Source organism: Pteronotus mesoamericanus, unplaced genomic scaffold, assembly GCF_021234165.1.
Source record: "Pteronotus mesoamericanus isolate MK-2021 breed Mesoamerican mustached bat unplaced genomic scaffold, CSHL_Meso_final contig_20, whole genome shotgun sequence".
NCBI lineage: Eukaryota > Metazoa > Chordata > Mammalia > Chiroptera > Mormoopidae > Pteronotus > Pteronotus mesoamericanus.
In genome coordinates this window covers 37,268,391-37,291,453 of record NW_026555085.1, presented here as the reverse complement: position 1 = coordinate 37,291,453, position 23,063 = coordinate 37,268,391, and the positions used below count along the sequence as shown (strand labels likewise).

General features: G+C 38.8%; 1 protein-coding gene across 1 annotated transcript in view; it reads left to right on the top strand.

The window, feature by feature from the left end:
• The window catches only part of IMPG1 (interphotoreceptor matrix proteoglycan 1), a 114,816-nt gene that overhangs the window by 35,367 nt on the left and 56,386 nt on the right, over positions 1–23,063 (top strand). The window contains exons 7-12 of the mRNA XM_054568626.1: positions 1,890–2,042; positions 7,831–7,889; positions 13,779–13,799; positions 15,160–15,407; positions 16,779–16,855; positions 17,711–17,789. Coding sequence (XP_054424601.1) covers positions 1,890–2,042; positions 7,831–7,889; positions 13,779–13,799; positions 15,160–15,407; positions 16,779–16,855; positions 17,711–17,789 — 637 coding nt within the window. The remainder of the gene's footprint in view (positions 1–1,889; positions 2,043–7,830; positions 7,890–13,778; positions 13,800–15,159; positions 15,408–16,778; positions 16,856–17,710; positions 17,790–23,063) is intronic.

Here is a 23,063-nt window from a genome sequence, read left to right as displayed (position 1 = left end):
TACATTAATTGACTCATTTTTTTTGTTTGTTTTTTAAATTTTGGAGAGTTTATGAAGTATGAGAATCATGCTGAATTCAAGGACATTATGTGTAGTATAACAAGATTAGCATATTTTTAAAAAGACTCTAGGTGAATATATCCTAGGTACCAAATAAGCAATTCAGATGTTATTCACTGCTACCGGAGGTCAGAGGAAAGGCAAAGATGTTTACCCTAGACGGTCAGAGGAGATACTACTTTTAATGAACCATGAAATATTGGTAGGAAGTAAAAGAGGACATGTGTATGAAGTAAAAAAAAAAAAAAAAAAAAAAAAAAAAGGCATGTGTATGCAGTTGCGGGAGGCGGGCTTGGGGAGCAGCACAGAGCGGCTTCGGCCAGGAGACTCGCACAAGCAAGGGAATGCCTCGGAACTGGGAAGGGAGCTTTCTGCTGGCCGGGGCAGGAGGAAGGGAGACAGATGAGAGCTGTTCAAGCGGTTGACATAACGGTGGAGAGCCTTGAATGTCAGGAGAAAGAGTTTGGGTTTTATCCCTTTGGTAATTACGGAGTCAGCGAGGGTGCTGGGTGAGAGGCATGAAAAATTAATCCAGTGGTAAAGGTTAAGTTATGAAATTTCTCACTAATATAGCGAAAGAATTGAAACGTCTCTTGGGAACTTCAGGGCTGCCTAGTGAAGCGGTAAGCTTCTAGTGGATAATTGCATGTCCCATCATTGTCCCATCGACTTTCAATGTCCCATCAGTCCTAGCACTGTGCTGTACCCACACGGATGCTCAGTGTGTGTTATTTGAATGAATAAATGAGCAAGTGAATGAACGAATGAATGAAAACCTCTCCATTAAACAAACTTCAGTAGCCTGGTAAGTATAAAACCATATCCTCCATGTGTTCTGTTAAAGTCAGAGGTTGTTCTGCTGTTCACTGCCCATAGAAGAAGGGAGTTTGTGATAGGAAATGAGAAGAAACTACATCAGCTACCACCCAGATGAGCGTTGCCTCTCATGGCATTTTCCATTGGTTAGTCTTATCTCTCAGCTTCCACAACTCTAATTTCACTATAAGAGACTATGTACATTACCAGAGGCAGTTGATTTTCCACAGAGATTTTTTTACTTTTTTGAGAAAGCTATGAAGCTATCGGGACCATCTGGGTACCCAAGGCTGCAAGTTTGCCAAACCCCAAATTTGAAATGCCGCTCCAGGTTGGCTCTGTGTCCTTGGAGCCCAGATGAATTGAGAACAGTAGCGGCTCCTGCTTATTCTCAAACCAAAGAACGAAAGGAATGACCCCTGGCTCTTTGCAATCAAAGGCCAAATCCTGGTCCTCAGAACAGTACTGCTATTCTTAGCCACACTCTTCCAAAAGTGGCCCAAATATGCCATTCCACCTGAGAGAGATTTCAAACCCTTTCTTGACTTCGCAGTGCTTTCTAACTAGTTTCAATGTGAAATTAAGCCCAAATGGTCTTATTAAACCAGTCTTCTCTAAAGAGGATTATATTAAATAATAGCTCCACATCCATAGGTTATTTTTTCTAATCCAATCCTCATCAAAGAGCTTTCCTAAAGTTGCACAGGTATGTGGCGCAATTCTAGTAATGTCCCAGCAATATATATAAAATATGTGTGTGAGTATGTGTGTGTGAATGTTTTCATGAAGAGCACACAGTCATAAAATGATAGTGTATTACAGATTCTAAGTAATTAACTCACTGGAGTTTTGGTACTTTGACTCTCAGTGAAAGGTTACTTCTAGTTAATAGGACTTTTATTCTAAAAATACTAAACCTTCATAATCTAGTTCTTGAGACAAAAATCAATATATGTTATAAAATAAAACCACTTGCTTGTGGTTCATATTAATAAAAGACCTTTTTAACTTAGAAAACAGAAATAGAATTCTCTACGATAGCCGAGGGCCCCCTGGAGCAGAAGGTGGAGCTGAACATCTCTCTGGCAAACCAGAAGTTCAAGGCAGAGCTCTCTGACTCCCGGTCCCCATATTACCAGGAGCTAGCATCAAAGGCTCAACTTCAGGTAAGCGAACACACCCCATACAACCGCAGCCCACAATAGATTCACAATCTGGGAGCCAACAAGAAATAAACCCTTCTGGATAATAGTTCCAATTTCTTGTGACCAGACATTCATTTTTAACCATTAAAAAAAAAATCAAAATCTGCAGTATGTTCCAAAATGTTAGAAAAAGTGGATCTTCAGGAAAGTTTTCCATTCCAGCTTTTTCATCTTAAAAGTCATTTACATTTAGATTTTCTTAGAGTCACTAAGCAGATATTCAATATGTCTAAAGTTTCTGTGTAGACACCAGCTAGGGAACATGCTGGAGTGAAATATGAATTTTTAATCTATAATACATTGTCTTACATAATATTTCCATCTTTGCAGCCTGATGCAATTTAAAGCCATGACATTTTTAAGGCAGTTATGTTGTCCATGCCATCCCTCACTAAACTGCAGAGCTGGCCCAAGATGTGTCTTTCATCCCTGACCATCATCCTATCTACTGGTCCCTGATTATAGTAAAAGGTTCTCCATTCCCTACAGGATAAATCCAAACTACTATGCTGAACATGGCATCCATGTGCCATGAGAAGACCCCTGCCTTTCTTTCCAGCCTCATCTTAACCCAGTTCCTTATCCTCTCCCTCCTTTGCACTCTACTTTCCAACAATAAAAGCTGCTTGCAGATCTTTTCTCATCATGATTTACATGTGACGCCTCCTCCATCTGGAATGCCCTTCCCTGAACCTTCATTTAACAAAGGTCATGGAAAATTCTGTCTACCCATTCTGGACTCAGTGCCTCTCCTCTGGGCTAACACCCAGTGCCCACTGTGGTCACAACAATATTACTCCGCTCACGATTGTTTACATGTCTATGGCCTTTGTTGTCTCCATTCCTTCCTCCTTGCCCACCCACCACCCACAGGCTATGAGCCTCCCCTGGAAGGCAGGCGCTGTTTCTTTCATCTCGGTAGCCTCACCTCCTAATACAGAGTTTGGGATGCAGTTACTATGCAGTACTTGTTTGCAGAAATGCAACTTAAAATAGAAGCCCCCATGAGGTTACATAACTATGAACTACATTTACAGACATCCCAAGCATCTTATTCAGCAAGGTCAGGAAACAAACAGGCCCCTACTTCTCATACTTGAAGAATTCAGTGCTTACCTCCTCTCAACTGGAGAAGAGGTAAGAGAAAAACATTTTTAACCTCCAACCTCTCCCTGCATCAGCACTCGGTCAATAAAATGTAGAATATCATTTCTACAAACTTCAAAGAGAAAGCATCGACATGGGGTATTTATGTACCAGAAAATACTTAGATATGGATTATTAGATAGAATGAATTTTAAAAATAATCTGTTATCTTTGCTATTTGTTTTTTGAAATATTCTCTTCAGCAAATCCCTACATAGAGTATCATCAAAACTGGATAATTGGCAATAGACTGTCTTCACTCACCTGTTCTTAATTTCCTAAGCACCTAAAAGAACCTGATGTAGCATAATGCAATTAAATTATATATTTTTTAAGAATCTTAGTTGTAGTCTTGTTTCTGCCAAGAAACAGCCATAAGGATTTAGAGATCACTTCCCTGACCTTATATTTCTCATTTAGAAATTAAAAATGACCTCAAAGTCCTTTTCCAAGTCTAAAACACTATGTATAGAAATAATACCATTGTACAGTCCTAAATGCTTTATGTGTATTAACTGATTTCATTTTCACACAATCTTGTAAGTTAAGTAATATTATTTCTATTTCTTACAAGTGAGGATACTGAGGTACAAGGTGACGAATTAATATGCCCAACAATGTCACACCTATTAACTGGCAGAGCCAAAATGCAAACCCGGCCAGCCTGGCACCAGAACCCCTGCTCTTAGCCACTATGCTATAATGCCTATTTTTCCCAAGTATTTATCATTATCAAATAAACATGCCCCTTCTAGCCTCTGAGATATTTATTAGTCAAAGAAGAGTATGTTTTTCTTGGTCTTGTTCCAGAGACCTATCATCTCAGTCCTGCTGGTATCCATTGGCATGGTTGCTGACTTCCCTAAGATGAAGCCCTTCTGCCTAGGACACCTGTTCTCCTCCCCCCAGGATCCTGTGTAATCTGGAGGCCTCAAAGCCTGCCATCAGATAACTAGTCAGCCCCACCACAGCCCAACACTTGCATTAGCACAGTCATTTGGACCTAATCGGGAATTAATGTGCGGTGCTTTGCAGTAATTTAATTTCCACAATAAACTTAATGAGCAATTTAATACAGATGTCAACAGGAATGCTTAGTTGCTGTCTGAATGCTTTCTCCTTTGCAAACATTCATGAGAACTCAACACAGCTGCCTCTTTATAGCCCCGTTAACATGCATTTCAGCAAAATCGGGGAGGCTCCTGTGCATTTAGTGTTATTAATAAGGTTAACTGGACACTTAATTAGCAATTTAGTGGTTAGTGCTGCATGATTGGAAGGTTCCCAGAAGATTATTTAGCAGCATTAACTGAAGGCCTTTGTCATCTCCTCCCTAGATGCTTCCGCATCCTCCTAAGCAAAGCTGATTCTTAAATCCATCACAGACAGGTTCACAAAGAGGGCAAAGACACAACAGTAAATCCCCTCTACTGGAGCCACTGCCGTGAGCATTCCTGGAGGACAGCTCCCCCCAGCGACGCACCCTGCCACCTATGCCAATAGCTGAGGCTTCTGTGGTAGCAGTTCTGTACTTGATTGATTGCTTTCACATACATAACAGCACCTCTGGTGTGCTGGACAAGAAATAGAGACAAGTCCGGGTCTGAATTGTCTGCTCATTCTTAATCATTAAGGCCTAGGTGCTGTAACTGGAATGGCATGACAAATGCCTTGTGACCCCAAAGCTATTAGTCAAAGAAGGTCAGAGCAGACCTGAAACAGGGACCTAGCTCTCTCCCACCTGCTCCCAGCCCTGCAGAACCTTATCTCTTAGTAGCTCACAGTGGGGTGGGAGTGGAGACACAGAAACTTACTCCCCAGACCCCCTGCCGCTGACCCTAAGAGACCCTCATCCAGTCCTTCCCCACATTGAATCTCTCAAAATTAACTGCCTGGAAGCTTCCTCTGCCCTGGCCAGGCTCCATGCTGTGTAGCCATTGAGGAAGTAAAAGAAAAAAAAATGGAGCACTCAAGGAGCTAGTAATCCAACTGGAGAGATGGAGAATCATAAATAAATAAAACAATATCGCTAATTCTCTGCCTGCTGTGTGTCAGGTACTTATTAGTTATTCCTTATAGCAGCCTTACAATATAGGTGTTATTATCTCATTTTGGTTAAGGATACCAAGATTATTCAAAGAAATTAAGTCATAAACTCAAGGTCATACAGCTAGAAAGTAGCAGAGACAATATTTAAAATCAAGTTTATACATCTATCTCCTTATCACCCAAAAGCTGAATTATCATCATCACTGTAGTTGCTATATACTCAGGGAACAAGACCTATTTTAAAATTGATGCAAGAAAATATAATTTAGAAAGTAAATCAGTCTGCTGAGAAAAGAAATCCATGATACACTCTGAGTCCCAATGTGAGTGATTTGGGGATTTTCTAGGCCCCACTGCTCCAGTCCTTGGCATAGTAATATAGGTGGGCAATACTTTTAGATACGCTGACAATGCAGTGGCATGTTGATGAGTTCAGAGAACAAGAGGTGCACCCAACTCGATTAAACAAAATGGACTGAGTCCCTACTATGTAAACGACAATCTGCTAGTTGCTGGGAAGGAGGGAGGTAAAGATGAATAAGACATAATCCCTGAGCCCAAGCGGCATAATCTCTGTGAGGGAGACAACATCATCTCGCAGGCTGTTTTATGGTCTAGTAATAAGTTCTAGACCAGTAAAGAGAAGAAATAATTGAACCTGACTTTAGGGCCCTACAAATGCTTTTCAATAAAGAAGACGTTTGAGCTGGCTTTGAAAGATGGGCAGCGGAGGTGGAGGATAGCCAATGAGCAGAAGGTAGAAGCTGCATCTTGGACTAAAGAGAAAAAAATTTATAGACCTCTGAAAGAAGGACATGTTGTATTTGGAAAGAGACTTTGGTTAGTTTACTATGATTTGAAGATACAATATTGGCCAAGGGGGTAAATGGCAGGAAGTACAAATGGTGAAACACTTGGGAAGTAAAGGGGGTAGATTGTGGAGGGTCTTAAATGCCATTCTAAAGTATTGGACCTCCTTCAACAGGCAGTGCAGCCCATCAAGGGATTTTTAGTGAAGAATAATAGATGTTTAATGATTAACTTTGAAAAATATTGCAGTCAAGGACACACCTCCCCAATTCCCCCCACCCCAACTCATCCAGAAAAAGCATTTCTCTCCCCTTCCCCCAACATACCCAGAAAACAATTTCAGTAATACAGGACGGGAGATAGGGAGGGTGTACTGGCCAGAGAATATGATGGAAACAAAAGGCATGTAGGAATCAAATGAACAGGACTTGGTGACCGGATGTGAGGGGCACAGAGGGAAGGAGTCTAGGGATGCTGGGCTCTCTGGCATGGGAGGTGACAGGTGTTCATAACCCTGACTGAGACAGAAAGCTCAGGAGGAAAGGCAGATTGGGGAGGAAGAGAATAACTCTGGTTTGCCATGTTTAATGCCAAATGTTGGGATATTCATGTGCAGAACTCAAAGCTGTGTCTTGGGTGACCATTGAAGCCACTGGAGAAACCAAGATCCCCGTCGAGGGGCAGAGGGAAGTGGGCACAGGGAAGGCGGGACAGGCCCAGGGCCGAGTCCCTGTTCACCCCTTCAGCCTCCCTCCCCTTCAATCTGCTCTCCCTCCCATGTTTCACTGCTAAATTACTGTCTCTTCCTCTTGGTTTTCCTTGCCTCCCACTCTTCTTATGAGTGAGTTGGACAGGGCAGTGCTTGTCCATCTCTACAGCAGCGTGTCCCGAGTGCCCAGCACAGGGCCTAGAGTCAAACTTACTGAAAAAATGGGAGAGTGAATGACGTGAAGGGGCTGAGGACACAAACTTGCCGGATGCTTGCAGTGAAGACAGAACTAGGATAAAGACTGAGAGGGTGGTCAGAGGAATGGAAGAAGGGCCAGAAAAAAAGGCAGGGAAAGTGTGGAGAAAGAAATAAAAATGCCTTTGGATTTGAAGAGAGCCAAGGAGACAATGGCCTGTAGGGAAGCCTTCATCCTTGGAGAGTCCAGGGCAGAAGCCAGACTGTAGTGGGTTGGGAAGTAATTGAGTATAACAGTTGCGGAATTTTCTGATAAAATACCTTATTAGCAAGGTAAAATTAAGTAAGAAAATTTATTGTGAAGTTCACATAAATCTAAGAGCCAGTATAATCTATTACATTAGAATCTGCTTCTAGCATTTTATTTAGGCATAGCAGCTATTTTTACTTTAATAATTGCTTTAACACAATAGGTATTTCCAAATCATGTAATTCAATTCAGAAAATATTATGGCTACTCTATGTGTGTAAATAAAAAATACTGTAACCAAAAAATTTGTTTCAAGTACCATCTTAAAGTTATTTCATATTTTATGTAAAATAACCGTTAAAGAAAATCAGAACTACCCAATTAGACTTAGAACTTTCAAATAACTAGTGAAACACTTTCCTCTGGGTTTCAGAAATAACAAAGAATAAATCTGTCCTCAATCACTGCATCTATTTTCCTTTTTTTTTTTTTTTTTCCTTAACTCATCAAGAGTAGTTAGGCTCTTACAGTTAGATATGATCTTACCCAGTAGAACCAAGAGTATTTCATCATTTTTTTTCTCTCTACAGATGCAAAAGGTATTTACAAAACTTCCAGGGTTCAAAGAAATTCATGTGTTAGGATTTGGGTAAGTAAGAGAATCAGGCTCTTCTCCATATTTAAATTACTATCTATCCTCTTTTAAAAGTGATATCATGAGGATTACAAAGTCCATTTTCCCCCAATTATTAGCTCTGCCAAATCCCAAAAGCTGAATACATTTCAGATTAAGGAATTGTTTACTTAAAACATGACTTGACGTGATTTTTAAGGACACCACAGGGGCTGTATCCCTTCCTCCCTCCTGGGTCAGAAACACAGCTCTCTCAGCTCATCGCTGTCCTTGGCAATGTTATTAGCAAACCTCTTAGAAAAATACCTCAGTAGAGACAAATAAAAAAAAAATTAGCGATCAGTTACCTTGGAAGACTATTGCCTGGTTTCCTATCGATGCTAAATATCTTCATTGTTTAATTAAATCAAGCGGACCCTAAAGAGCCGGGTGAAACTACGGGGTAGAGGGGTTGGAGGAATGGGGTCGACAGAGACAGGGGTGGAAGCAGGACTTCCCAAAATATTTTATGTCATTTTGATGTCCAAGCCATAGTAATACATTACCACAGAAAAACTATTAAATGAACATTTTAATAAAGGAAATGAAATAATCAAATCGTGCCACATGACAGCAAGGTTTAATCGTGTTTCCTTAGCAGGTCTATATCTACCAGCATCTCAACACCCTAATGTAGGTTCATAACTTTTGGCAAGAATTTTTGCATCTTTAAGTTTTCATTATTCAAAACATCTACAAGCAGGATCATAATATTTTTCTTTTTAATGTTCCATGGGATAAACATCAGCCCTAGTATAACAGAAAGAAATTCCATGCCCCGAGGGGATTTGTAAGGCGGGTAAAGCAGGGGTCTCCCCAAGTCCTTCCTGGCTGTTTTGCTGTCTAGTGTCTTAAGGCAAAAAAGTGCACAGAGCCAGGGCTCCACACTCACGGGGGGACTTCCTGAGGGAGCTCCCCCAGTTTGTTTCTCCCGAAGCTGTCAGGCCTCTGTGATTTCTGTAATTCCAGAAGAAGGAAACATTGAAAAGTGAAAGTTATAAAAGATGAAACCTTTCATTTTTACCAAAACAGGCTCATTTTTCTTTGTTTCAAGATGCTGCTCCATAGTGTTTCATGTGAAATCAGATAGGTTAGAAACAAATACAAGATGATAGGAGAGTATGCTGCATAGATGGCAAGGTCTTCTAGATAAACCACTGCACCTAAGAACAAATTTTTAATATAAAGCTGAAGGAAATGGTAAGACCAGGTTTTTTTGGTGAATGTTCAATTGCCCATTATTCCCTCCTTTTAAATAAATGGAAAACTAGAGGGAAGGAGGGAGGGGTGGGCAGGGGAAAAGAAATGGAAGGGGCAAGTCAAGGAACATATAGCAAGGACTCATGGGCAAAACCAAAGGGGAAGGATTCAGGGAGGGAGAGAGGGGAGGGGGCAGGGGCAAGTGGTGGGGGGAAGGCAGAGACAAATGTATTTTAAAAAATAAATTAATTTAAAAAAATAAAATAAAATAAATGGAGAACTAAAAAATAAAAATATATATTTCAGAAGAAAATTAAAATGTTAGGTTGATTAAATTTTCTAAGGTAAAAATTTCAAAGATAAATCCCTTACAGTTGTCCCATTTTTTTCTCCCCTTTATTCCCTTCCACCCTGCGCTCCCCCCAACCCCCGACCAACATTTCCCCCTCCCTTAGTTTATGTCCATGGGTTGTACATATAATTTCTTTGGCTTCTCCATGTCCTATGCTATTCTTAACCTCTCCCTGTCTATTTTGTACCTACTATTTATGCTGCTTATTCCCTGTACCTTTCCCCCCATTCTCCTCCCTCCCCATCCCTACTGAGAACCTTCCATGTGATCTCCATTTCTGTGATTTTGTTCCTGTTCTAGTTGTTTGCTTAGTTTGTTTTTGTTTTTGTTTTTAGCTTCCGTTGTTGATAGTTGTGAGTTCGTTTTCATTTTACTCTTCATTGTTTTGATCTTCTTCTTTTTCTTAGATAAGTTCCTTTAACATTTCATATAATAAGGGCTTGGTGAAGATGAACTTCTTTAACTTTACCTTATCTGGGAAGCATTTTATCTGCCCTTCCATTCTAAATGGTAGCTTTGCTGGATAGAGTCATCTTGGATGTAGGTCCTTGCCTTTCATGACTTTGAATACTTCTTTCCAGCCCCTTCTTGCCTGCAAGGTTTCTTTTGAGAAATCCTTTGGCCTTATGGGAACTCCTTTGTAGGTAAATATCCCCTTTTCTCTTGCTGCTTTTAAGATTCTCTCCTTATCTTTAATCTTAAGTAATGTAATTATGATGTGCCTTGGTGTGTGCTTCTTTGGGTCCAACTTCTTGGGGACCCTCTGAGCTTCCTGGACTTCCTGGAAGTCTATTTCCTTGGCCAGATTGGGGAAGTTCTCCATTATTTTTTCAAATAAGTGTTCAATTTCTTGCTCTTCCTCTTCTCCTTCTAACACCCCTTTGATTTAGATGTTGGAACATTTAAAGTTTTTGCGGAGGTTCCTAAGTCTCTCCTCATTTTTTTTTTTTGAATTCTTGTTTCTTCATTCTGTTCTGGTTGAATGTTTATCTCTTCCTTCTGCTCCCAATCATTGATTTGAGTCCTGATTTCCTTTCCTTTTCTGTTAGTTCCCTGTATATTTTTCTTTATTTCACTTTGTATAGCCTTCACTTTTTCCTCCATTTTGTGACACTTTTTTTTGTGAGCATCCTGATTATCAGTGTTTTGAACTCTGAATCTGATAGATTGGCTATCTCTTCATCACTTAGTTCTATTTTTTCTGGGGTTTTGATCTGTTCTTTCTTTTGGGCCATAATTCTTTGTCTCAGAGCTCCTGTTACATTGTAAGGGGTGGAGCCTTAGGTATCCACTGGGACGGGGGCAACCCACGGTGCTGTGTTGTGGTGCTATATGTAAGGGAGGATTCAGAGAGGGAACAATGCTACTTGCTTAGTTATTGCTCAGCTTTCAGTCACTTCCCCTACTACCCACAAGAAAACTGGGCCCTGCCTGTGCTGATCCCTGGGTGAGTGGGTCTGTGTAAGTTCTAGGGCCCTGTGGGTAACTCCAATAAACTCTCCTGTGAGACTGGGAGTTTCTCCCACTGTAACAACCCCCACAGATTTCTACAGCCAGGGGTTTTGAGGTTTTCTTTTCCTGCACTGGAACCCTGGATTTCATGGTCTCTCTTGCTCCCTAGTTGTTCCTCCTGGTTTATCCACAGGCAAATGTGGGACTGCCCAGTCCACCAGCCACCACCTGGCCCACCTGGTCCTCCAGCGCCCTCCTTGCTGCCCATCCTCTCTGCCCCAGTTGCCTGTCTCCACCCCTCCTACCAGTCTGGATGAATGTTTCTTCTTTAACTCCTTGGTTGTTGCACTTCCATACAATTCAGTTTTCTGGAAGTTCTCATTTTTTGTTTTTAAATTTCTTGTCGTTCTTCTTTTGGTTGTGTGAGGAGGCAAAATGTATCTACCTATGTCTCCATATTAGCCAGAAGTTCCAAAGATATATCTCTTGAAGTTGCATTTTTTTCATGCACTTATCTCTGCAAGAATTTATTCTTATTTCTGCCCAAGATGCTTATAAAGTAAATTTGATTATATTTTCTCAATGATTTCTATTATGTAATATATGATTTAGTCTCCCCCAAAAAAGTGACCCAAATACAATAAATAATATGATGCATCACAAACTTTTAATCATTAACAATACTCAGAATATTGTAAAGTAAGCTCATTATGAAGGAAATTGCTTTCCCATGAATCAGATGCCACAAAAGAACTAAAATCTTATGTGTCTCCTGCTACAGTCTTTATTTCAGCTCATTTGTATAAAACCTGATCTACAATTTAATAACTACTTTTATATCAGTAACCTCATTTGACCCTCTCAACACAACTGGAAAGTAGTTAGGACATCTATTATTAATACAATTATAAGGATGATCAGTAAAAGATTCAATTTAAATATTGCTATATCTCAAAGTATATATGGGAAACTATTAACAATCATTCAGTCTAGCAGGAGGGTATACTCCTTCAAAGACTTGTACACGAATGTCCACAACAGCTTTAATTTTAAAAGCCAAGAACTGGAAACAACCCAAATGTACATCAACAGAGCAATAAATAAACAAATTGTTGCAATTTCTTACCGTAAACTATTACTCAGCAAGGAACTACAGAAATACACAACGTGGATTTGCCTCAAAATACTTAAGTGAAAGATATCAGGCAAAAGGAAGTGCATTATGGTTTCACTTATATTAACTAAAAAATGCAAACTAATCTACAGTGACTGAAAACAGATCAGTAGTTGCTTGGGGAGCATAAAACAGAGAAGGACAGGAGGGAGGGAAAACATAAGGGTACCAGTAAACCTTTGGGTGATGAAATGTGCTATCTTGATTGCCATAATTGTCTCACTGGTGTATAGTAGTGTCAAACTTAAAATTGTATGCCTTCAACATGTGAGGTTTGTTTCACTACAATTATATTTCAATAAAACAATATTTAACTTTTATTTATTGATTTGAGAGAGAAAGAGAAAGAGAAACATTGATTTGTTGATCCACTTATTTATGCATTCATTGGTTGATTTTTGTATATACCCTGACTGGGGATCAAACCTACAATGTTGGCATATGGGACAACATTCCAGCCAACTGAACTACCCAGCCAGGACCTCAATAAAGTAATTTTTAAAAATGAGCAGGACTAGGGTCTTGGCACAAGAAGCCTGGCCTCTCTCAGGAATACCATGGATTACAAACTATTGCCGAAAGGAAACAAGAGGCCAGCCCCAGATCAATGTCTGGTTAGTATGGAAGAAAGTCCGTCCCCTCAGAGTGACATAGTCACAGATTCTCTCTTGTGTTCACAGAAAAAAAGTAGTAGCAGAGTCCATTCAGTCATGCTACATCAAGAGAGGAAAGTCAGAAGAAAGCAACATGAAACCCCATCACATGTAGAGTGTCTTTGTTGGCAACTCTCATCTACAATGAAAAAAATGAACATGGTTTCTAAATTAAATTCATTTTTCATATATATATATAATGTGTATATATTTTTTTTCTCCAGAAAAATCCAAAATGTATTTGTCAGTTTGGTGACTACATGGCCTTTTTTTAAGGCATGAGCTGGTGGTGGTATGGCAAAATGAGCACAGGCAGGCCAAGGTCTGAATCCTGGCTCTGCCACGTCCCAACTGACAACTTTCCCTCTCTCTGCCTGTTCTCTCATCTGTGAAATGGGCATTGACTGTGTTGTTGAAGAGATTAAATGTGGGTGCATGTGAACTGCCTGGTGCAGACCACCCGCTCTGTTAACAGGTGTTTCTGTTTTCTTGCATCCTGTCCGTAGTGAATTGTACCATTTCCTCAAGGCCTACTGATTGCAGCAATTCAAAAAAAAACCCGTCTACAAAACAACAGTTCCAGGGTCCAGCCTCAGAAAAATTACCTTCAGAATTTAATCATTTAATGCTATTAACAGGCAAGAAATTCATTTATAAAATATGTTTTAAAAACTTCCTGGCACTAGTGCAACCCAAAATGAAAGATGTATAGGATAGGATATATATGCAGTCTCTTTAGGAGGAATATGAGGAACTCAGAGTTTAAGACCAAAAGTACATATAATCTTTGAACTAATGTTGAAATCCTAATCAGAAACATCATATAATTATGTTTACTTTCTGAGATTTATATGGTTCTTAAATTTTCCATCCAAATTCTGATGATAGTTTATATGTTTCCATCAAAGTTCTGGGCAAATATGAAAGATAATGGAAAGAATTTTTTGGTATATGAAGTGATACATTTAATATCTCAATGAATCCCATAAAAATTTTCTTCCTTGCATGTTGCCATTGTGCATGATGAAATGAAGACCGAAGAAAGAAAGAGATGGGTAATTTGGACTTTTCTTTTAATGTTTTCCCCTATAAATTTATATGCTGATATTTTACATATAATTTTTACATATAAAGTCTGGGATAACACAATGAATTTTAATAGTTTGTTATTTAAATGGAAGTAACTGGCCCATTATTTAGTAGTGGGGGGAAAAACCCTGGAATCAAAATCACCACATGGGATAAGCAGATAAACAATGACTTGATCTACAGAAGAGTCCCTATAAAACTCAAAATCTAATTAGAAAAACATAAAGACACATACCTGTGATGCAAGAATGCTTTCACAAAAATTCCATTAATAGTAGGAAGTGGTCTGCCTGAATGTATACTCGTACATATAGCCAACCTGTCTGGATTAAAGCAGAGAAACTAATTTGCTCCTTGGTTTCAAGATTAATTTGACTTGGGAAATGGCCCACTATACCTTAAAAAGCTCAGTAATAAGAATCCAACTTTGACTCCTATAATTGACAACTGAAATAATGAACTATAGACTCTGATTGTCCAGCCCAAAGAACTACCAAGGATACACATTATCAGTTCATGTGGCCTTTAAATATTTTACATCCTTCTGTGTGGATTTAATGGCATAAACTAGAAGATAAAACCTGATCCTAGAAGACATAGCTGCAGAAAATTCTGTTTTGTTTTACAACAAAAAGTCATTGAGTCAATAAGTATGATAATAAATATAATTAAAAGTTAATTATATGCTATTTCCCTTTCTCCTTTCTCACACCTTCTAAGATGTTAATTTTAAAGCAGCTTGGTGAAAAGATTGTTATGTTTAATTTAGATTTTATTTTTTAATTTAAAAATACTTCTTGAAAAAAAGTAGAAGAAAAATATCTTTAAGAACTGAAGCTTTAAACTGGTAACAACATGGACATACTACTATTGTGCCACTGTTCTATCCTACATTGCTATTTCACAAACCATTTTAAAGGAAGCTATTTGTAGGAAAAAGGACAAATCATCCTTCTTGTTGATTCGCACAGCATGGCTTTCTTATAATAAGACCATGAGAAACACTGGGCAATAACAGCAACTCTTGACAATTAACACTTTTCATAAAGACCTAAAGCAAAAATCTATAGTCACTTGATTCAGTTAGTAGTCTCCCTTCAAGCTAGACTTAATTCCCCTCCCGACATTCTATTTCAGAACTAAAATGTATGTCAATTCTTTTTCACATTTCAAATTTTTGATGAACATTGAAATTTTGAAGTGGGACATCCTTTGTCTATCAGGAAAGAGTTTGAAGCTGTCCTGAAGCTTTGTAACAACATAGCAACTCTCTTTCCAAGGCATATAACAATGGTTCTAATTGTGCTGTGTCCTCTGCTTCTATAGTTCCAGCTCCATAGAGATGCGACTTATGGCCGTTTTTACAAGAGACAGTACAGAAGCAAAACGTCCTGCAAGTGACCTGCTGTTTTTTGATTCCAACAAAATTGAAAGTGAAAGAGCCCTTCATGGAATGATGGAGGAGGACAAGCCACCAGAAACCTACCTAACAGCTTTAGACCTCAAAAAGCTGATCAGCAGAGCCCTACAGGAAGACAAGTCCTTGCATATGGGGACAATTCAGTTCACTGATGGTCAGTTGGTAGCTTCATAGTTCTGGGTTTATCTTCATTCTGAAAGAGAGACTATAAGCTGTGAATGTCTCATGCTCACTGTCATTTTAATTGGGCCTTGTAGAGGCTATCATTTCTGTGACAGGCACATCATGGACGGTATCGTTTCTGTCTTTCCTCAATCCAAAATGCGTGCCATTTGATGAGTCTTTGTGACCACTTCACACCAAGAATAGCTCTAAGAGGAGCCAAGAAGTACAGTTAGGTCCAGCTCAACCACAGTCATCCAGTAGAACCCAGGAAGAGAGAAGAACCCCTGGACAGTTCTATTTCCCTGGCAAAACCCAGATATCCTTGTCTAGTAAATTGGTCAGGTCCCAAAAGGAAAAAGATGGCACATTAAAATTAGGATAATTTAAGAAGAGTTTGATAAAGAGACTATTTATAAAGTTATCCGTAATGCCCAAAGAAATAGGACAGTTCCCTGGGGCTAGAAGCAGCAAGATCCAATTACTCCTCTAGGCTGAAGTGTTGCCTAATGAGCCAAGCCATCCCAAAGACAGAGGGCAAGCAATCATTGATATAACCCATATAAGTCAATTTCCTGGGGCAGAAAGTAGTGGGGAAAGAAGAAGAGAGTGGATCTAAAGAAGTCAACAAGCTAATCAGGCACACTTAAAATCTTCAGTGGGTGCCTGGAACTCAACTCTTTAGTAGGCCCAGTACTCCTGGCTTAACAGACGGACAACGGAAATGGCACTTTAGTATGACATGGCATGAAACTGGCATTCTCTGCCAGTTCTGTCTCTCTGGTTGAGATAGTCAAACTCAACACTGAGAAACTCCACAAAGCTCTCTTGGTACTATAAGCAGCAAGGCAAGAGAATCTACTGCGCAAGAAAAGGTGAACTTCAGACTCATCTCAGAGTACAATCTTGTACTCTGGGTGTCTCTTTTTTGAACTCTCTGGGTTGTTCTGAGAATCAGGTTTTGGGTTGAAAGTAGGACTCTGCAAGTGATTCTTAGTTTTAGTATTTATCCTAGCCATTTCTTTTGTCATCAGTTTAGTTGTTTTCATCTTTACTGGCCTTGCCAATCAGCCCACCTACTTAGTCGAAATCTATATAATAAAACTAAACACCCTAAAAATTCACCTTAATTACTGCTCTGATCACATAAACATGCAAGACAGATGCCTTGCATCTGTCTTTAAATTTATCATTCAGACCAATGATCATTAGCTTATGTGATTCTGACTTCTTAATCATTTGTTATACCACTCCTTAAGAACTTACTGCTACATTTTCAGCCCTAATTGTTTTACTGCCCCAAGCACAAAAGGAAGAGGGAAAAGTAAAGAAACACTCAAACCTTGTGATTTTTCATCCGCAGAAATTGTTGGGTCATTGCCTGGCTCTGATGCCAGCACCCAGTCAATGATGTCTACTCTCTTCCCTGATATCACAAAGGTGAGCTTGTTGTCCTTTTGTTCTTCAAATAAAAACAAAGCCTCAAAAGACTTCCACCAAAAAGTCAACTTAAAGACTGAACAGAGCAAACTCTCCTTTGTAGTACTAACTACTGCTTTTTACAAACAATACTTGATTACCCACTTTCAGTATCAGTATTCATAAAATATAAAATAACTTCCATGTCAAATATCCTAAAATTCAAAGCTTCCTTAAATGTAGTCAGGTCTTTGTTTCAATTAAAGATTTGCTCTGTTTTTGATAAAGTAAACACATGTTCATGGACTGAAAAGAAAATATTGCACATTATTTAACTTTGATTTCCAGAAATAAATATAAACATAAACATAATTTGTAAGTTCTTAAATATTGAGGTCTTATCTATACATTTATGGAGGTCTCGAAAGTACAAATTAATATCTTAGAAAGTAAAAATAATAAATGTAGTAATAGTTTTTATATTTCATTTAAAGCTATGTTCATTTCATTTATGCCAGAAGTTGTCACTGCGGTATTCATAAATGAAAGTGCCAACTAAACTCTATTCCCTCTGTAAATAAACAATTCATAAATTCAAATATGATTGACATAATTCAAAGTGTTTCAGTTATGAGTTAACCCTGCACAGACAGACTCATTAGTCAAGAAGCCAATAGCTCGTACTTTACCACTGTATTAATGCATACATTCTGTTCAGAACATATGTCCCTACCAGAACCTATATGAAAATCCATAGTAGATTCAAACCAACTAAAATGATATGCTTGAATTTAAATGAAAAGAAAAATATAGATTACAGCCCTCCTCATATACTGAAAAATGTCGCTTCTCAGCATGTCTATTTTCATTCTTCAGGGTGCTACTTTGAGTCCAGGACTTCCTCTTGGTCAACCCAGGCTTGATACAGTGGACAGAGAAGAACACAGTCTACCTGGTGAGTTTTTCCTTCCCACAAAGTCTATGTTAGATAACAACATCCTCTTTGAGGAAACAATTTATGACACTACTCAAAGACCAGTGATGAAGTCCTTCTTGACCCAGGACGTTTCCTCACACAGCATTGCTAACAGAAAGCAGTCCATTGAACTTCCCTCTTCTGAAAAGGAGGACCCCCTTGTTGTCTTTCCCTCGGCTCTGGTCCCCAGGATCACAGCCCCTTCTGGTGGACCTGGTCAAAGAAGCTCAAACCAAAGCAGCTCCAACTGCTGCCAACAGAGAACATCCGTCTCTACTGGGCTTCAAAGCTGAGAGCCATCAGGACAAGGGAGGCCATAAGGCCCAAGTCCGCAACGAGGGACTAGGGCAACAGAGGATTTGGCCTTTACAATCAGTTGTGGGTTCCAGTTTGCCACATACAGGCTTACCACTCATTGGTACTGTTTGTTCTGCTACGTATGTCTCTGTAGTATTAATTAGGTCATGTATAATTGATTGATAAGGATATCAGTGAACACTGACGTCCTCTTGGTTTACTTTGAATTTCCAAACAATGTTTATTTTTGAGGCAATAAGGTCAAACAATCTCACAATTAAAGAGAAATCTTTAATAATATATGAAGACTTTATAAAAAATACTGAAAATTCTGAAAAAGAGTCATTTTAGTGCAAGAAGTAGCTGAATTAGTGGCTTCAGGGACTCCTTTGCTTTCCACTTTATATGGCTCTCTGCTAAAACCATTAGTAAAAATGTCTTTAAAGAAACATGAACCCCAGGATACAAGGTGGATAAGGATATATCATGATTCTAAGTGCAAATGCCAGTATAGACAATTTATGGTTGATGTTTTCAATAGGATTGTTACTGTTTTAGTTGGGGTTCTTCTTTTAAAATTCCACAGGTTTTGAGTGGCCCATCTCAATCCTATTTTCCTCATAAAACCTGTCCACAATTAGTATGCAATTTTATAGAATACTAGATTTTTCACAAATATGTGTATGGCATGATAGCAGAACCACCTATAATGATTATATTTGGCTTACATGATTACCAGTGAATTATGTTAACCAACATTTATTATAAAACAACTTTGAAGTTAGTGACATAAAACAGCAATGATTTTTTTTTCCATAAATCAGAAATTTGGGCGAGGGTCAATGGGGACAGCTCTTCTCTGCCCCCATGTTGTATAAGCCAGAGTATCTCAACTGTTGTTAAAGAGCTTTTTCCAAGATGGTTCACTTACATGGTTGACAAATCAGTGCTCAACCAGACCTGTTAGCTGGAATCTCACTTCTGCTCTAGATAGACCCCTATAGGGCGTCCTCACTGCATCACAGCTGGATGCAGAGTCAGTATTGCAAGAGACAGACAGTGGAAGGGCCAAGAAACAGGGTCACTTCCTCACATTCTAATGCCAAGGCAGCTGTGGAGCCCATCCTGGTTCAAGAGGAGAGAACACAGAACTTACCTCTTGCTGGGAGAGGCATCAAAGAACTTATGGTCACTTATAATCAACCACAACCTACATCAACCACTATTTTGACTTTTGAATCATAAAAGTTAGTTAGATAAAACAAAACTAATCTTTTGGTCAAATGGTTGATATTAAATGCTGACTGGATATCATAATGATATAATATCATAAAACATTACTGTAAGATCAGCATTTCAGGAGATTAATAAGAATAATAGTATATCTATGATGAAAGTATTATTGTATTTTTGAAATTGCTTTACTGTTCTAATTTTATTTATACATTCCTTCCATTCGTGAATATACCATAGATACAATCCAGTCAAGCTACTATGTTTCACACATAAGAAAACCAAGCCTAGATGTGAAGTACCTTGCTCAACACCACACTATAGCTGCTTGCAAACCAGGACCATCATTCAAGTTTCCTCCACTGATTACACTATGTTTCACTTAAGTAGCTCCATCATTAAAAATATATATATTTCCTCAAACTTGCTTTGCCCTCAGTCCCAGCCTCTTCTTTCTCTGTTTCATTATGCTGTCTTTTTTCTTTTCTTTTTTTAATAGCCTAGCCTTCTGAGTCTTCACCATCTTACCTCCTAATCACCACAGATTTTCACTTCTAATCACAGGTTACAGGGAAACAATTTTCACAAATGTCTGCCTAGTTAATCAATTCAACAACCTCATTTCCATCTTTATTTTACTTCACCTTTCTGGTGTGTAGCTCTTATTAACCACTCTCTTCTTGAAACTCTTTTGTTTGGTTCTCATAAAATGACTTCTTCTTGGCTCTCCTATTTCCTGACTGCTCCTCCACAATTTCCTGCCCTTGGGCTTGTCACTAGGCTTTTTATAATTTGTTTATTAAAATCCTACTCATTCCAAAAAAAATTTTTGATGATTTAAACACATGCATAAAATACAATAAGATCTTTTATTTTTAAGAATTCAAAGAAAATGTACCTGGCCAGTGTGGCTCAGTTGGCTGGGCATCATCCTGCAAACCTAAAGGTCTTCGGTTTGATTCCTGGTCAGGGCACGTGGCTGGGTTGCAGGTTTGGTCTCTAGTCAGGGCACATGCAAGAGGCAACCAATCAATGTTTCTCTCTCACACTGATGTTTCTCTCCCCCTCTTTTGCCTTCCCCTTTCCCACTTTCTAGAATCAATAAGAGAAAAAGAAATTAAAGATTGTATTTATTTAGTCTGTAAAGATTGTATAGTGACCAAGAAGCACTATATTTGCTGACATGAGCCTGGTGTGCAAATATTCTGTTGCCAATTAAAGGCCGATTCATATGCTTTCATAATCAGCCCAACTGGGTAAAGAAATGACATATTTTAATGAAAAATGAAGACCCTAACTAGGAACAATTTTCAATAAAAAGGCCTTCCATTTATATACATGGAAGTGGGAGAGGGGAGAGCACTGCAGAAAGATGGGAGGGAGAAACAGAGGAACAGAAACATCAATGTGTGAGAGAGATACATCGACAGGTTGCCTTCTGCACACCCCCAACCAGGGACCTGACCTGCAACCCAGGCATGGGCCCTGACCAGGAATTGAACTGTTGACCCTTTGGTTCTCAGGCCAGTGCTCAATCCGCTGAGCCACACGACCCAGGGCGAAAAAAAAATATTTTAAATACTTGAAAGAAAATGGAAGAAACAAATAGAACAAAAATAAGTCAGATGACTTAGAGTAATGAAAAAGTTTTGGAGCTAGATAGAAATAGTAATTGCACAACTTTGTGAATTTACCAATTTACAATTACTGAATAATTCCCTTTAAGATGGCTAATTTTATGTTATGTTTATCTCAATCTGTCTTTTTAAAAATCAGATAGCTCTGTATGGAAACGTGTACAAAATAATTATAAAGCTCTTTAAATTTGCTTTAGGTGGTTCGTGAGTTTGGCTCTGAGCTTCTTAGCAGACTGTGCAATGAAAAAAATAGGAGTCAAGTAATTTAGAGTCTGCATGCTTTCAACAGGGCAATTGCTTAGGAGAAAAAATTTCTCCTATGAGTCTGTATATGCAAGAGAGTCTGGACTATGGTGAACTGTGCCCTGCCTGCATCAGCCTCCATGCTGTATAAAATCAGGGCCAGGTGTTTCCTTTAAGGCACCCACTAGAAATGCACAATGAATGCCAGGGCCCAGTTTACAGCAGTTCTCTGAGGTGCTAGGCTCTGACACTCCGCCTTAATTCCGGGATTGATTTTAGAGTATCTACAGGGATGAATGTGCTGCATAACCTTCAGTCAGTGCTCTATAAATAAATATTATATCTCATAACTGAGTTTTTTATTAGTATTGACCAAGAACACTATATTTGCTGACATGAGCCTGGTGTGCAAATATTCTGTTGCCAATTAAAGGCCGATTCATATGCTTTCATAATCAGCCCAACTGGGTATAGAAATGACATATTTTAATGAAAAATGAAGACCCTAACTAGGAACAATTTTCAATAAAAAGGCCTTCCATTTATATACATGGAAGTGGGAGAGGGGAGAGCACTGCAGACAAGACTGAGCTTCCCTCCCTCATAAAAGCAGTTGTGGGTCTCTCCAATGCACAGGCAAAGGACAGCTAGGACTCCAAAGTTCTGCACCATGGAATACTGAGATAATTTTAGCCTGGAAAATTTTTAAGGTTACTGTCACCAAACACCCACCAAGCCATTAAGATCTCAGTAAAGTACTCACAGAAATCTCTGAGCTTAAGCAGTTTAATGTAGTAGTTAATCCCCTGAGAAAAAGTACTTGTAAAATATGCCTCTAGAACACTAAATTAATTGGTATCTTGTATAGAATTCTGAGGTCTTCTATTATTAATATTTTAGGGCAGTTTATCCCAAGTCACTCTTTCCTGCAGAGCCAGTTATCTATTAAAATTACTATTTCATATAAATGAGAGTCATAAACATACAGGAGAAACTCAATATTCCATCCTCCACATACCATGCATCCAATTTGCTCAAAAATAGTATGAAATTGTTAGGATAGAAGTTTTTTTTGTTTTGGTTTGGTTTGATTTGTTTTAGGTGTGTGTAGGCAACAATACATTTTTCATTTTGCTCATTAGAATGATCATCTGATCTATCAAAAGAGAAGCTCTTTCATGTTCTTCCTCCCAAATTACAAACTCTTTCACTTGCTAGACATTCCATTTAAGATGTCAACCCTAATGAACTGCAGTATTTTAAGTGGTGAAGAAGCAAACTTTGGCAGAACTATTCAGCTGTCCATCATTTTGTCTTTTATTCCCGTTTCCAGAGAAGCATGACCAACAGAAGATTAGATAGATGATATAGATATAGATATAGATATAGATAGATATAGATATAGATATGGAGAGAGCGATTTAAAGAGATTTAATATAGGGAATTAGTTTATGTGGTTAGGGAGGCTGAGACGTCCCAAGATCTTCAGTCAGCAAGCTGGAGACTCAGGAGAGCCAACAGTGTAAGTCCCAGTCCAAGTTCTAATCCAAAGGCAGGAGAAGAGTATGTCCCAGCTCAAAGACAGTCAAAGAGAGTGAATTCTTGTTACTCAGCCTTTTTGTGTCCTGTTCAGGCCTCCATTGGGTTATATGAGGTCCACTCACACTGGGGAGGGCAATCTGCTTTATTCAGTCTACTGATTCAAATGTTAATCTCAACCAGAAACACGCCTACAGACACGCAAAGAATAATATTTAACCAAATATCTGGGCACTCTATGACCCAGTCAATTTGACACATAAAGTTAGCCATTACATCTCTCATCTCAGGTAATATGTTAAAT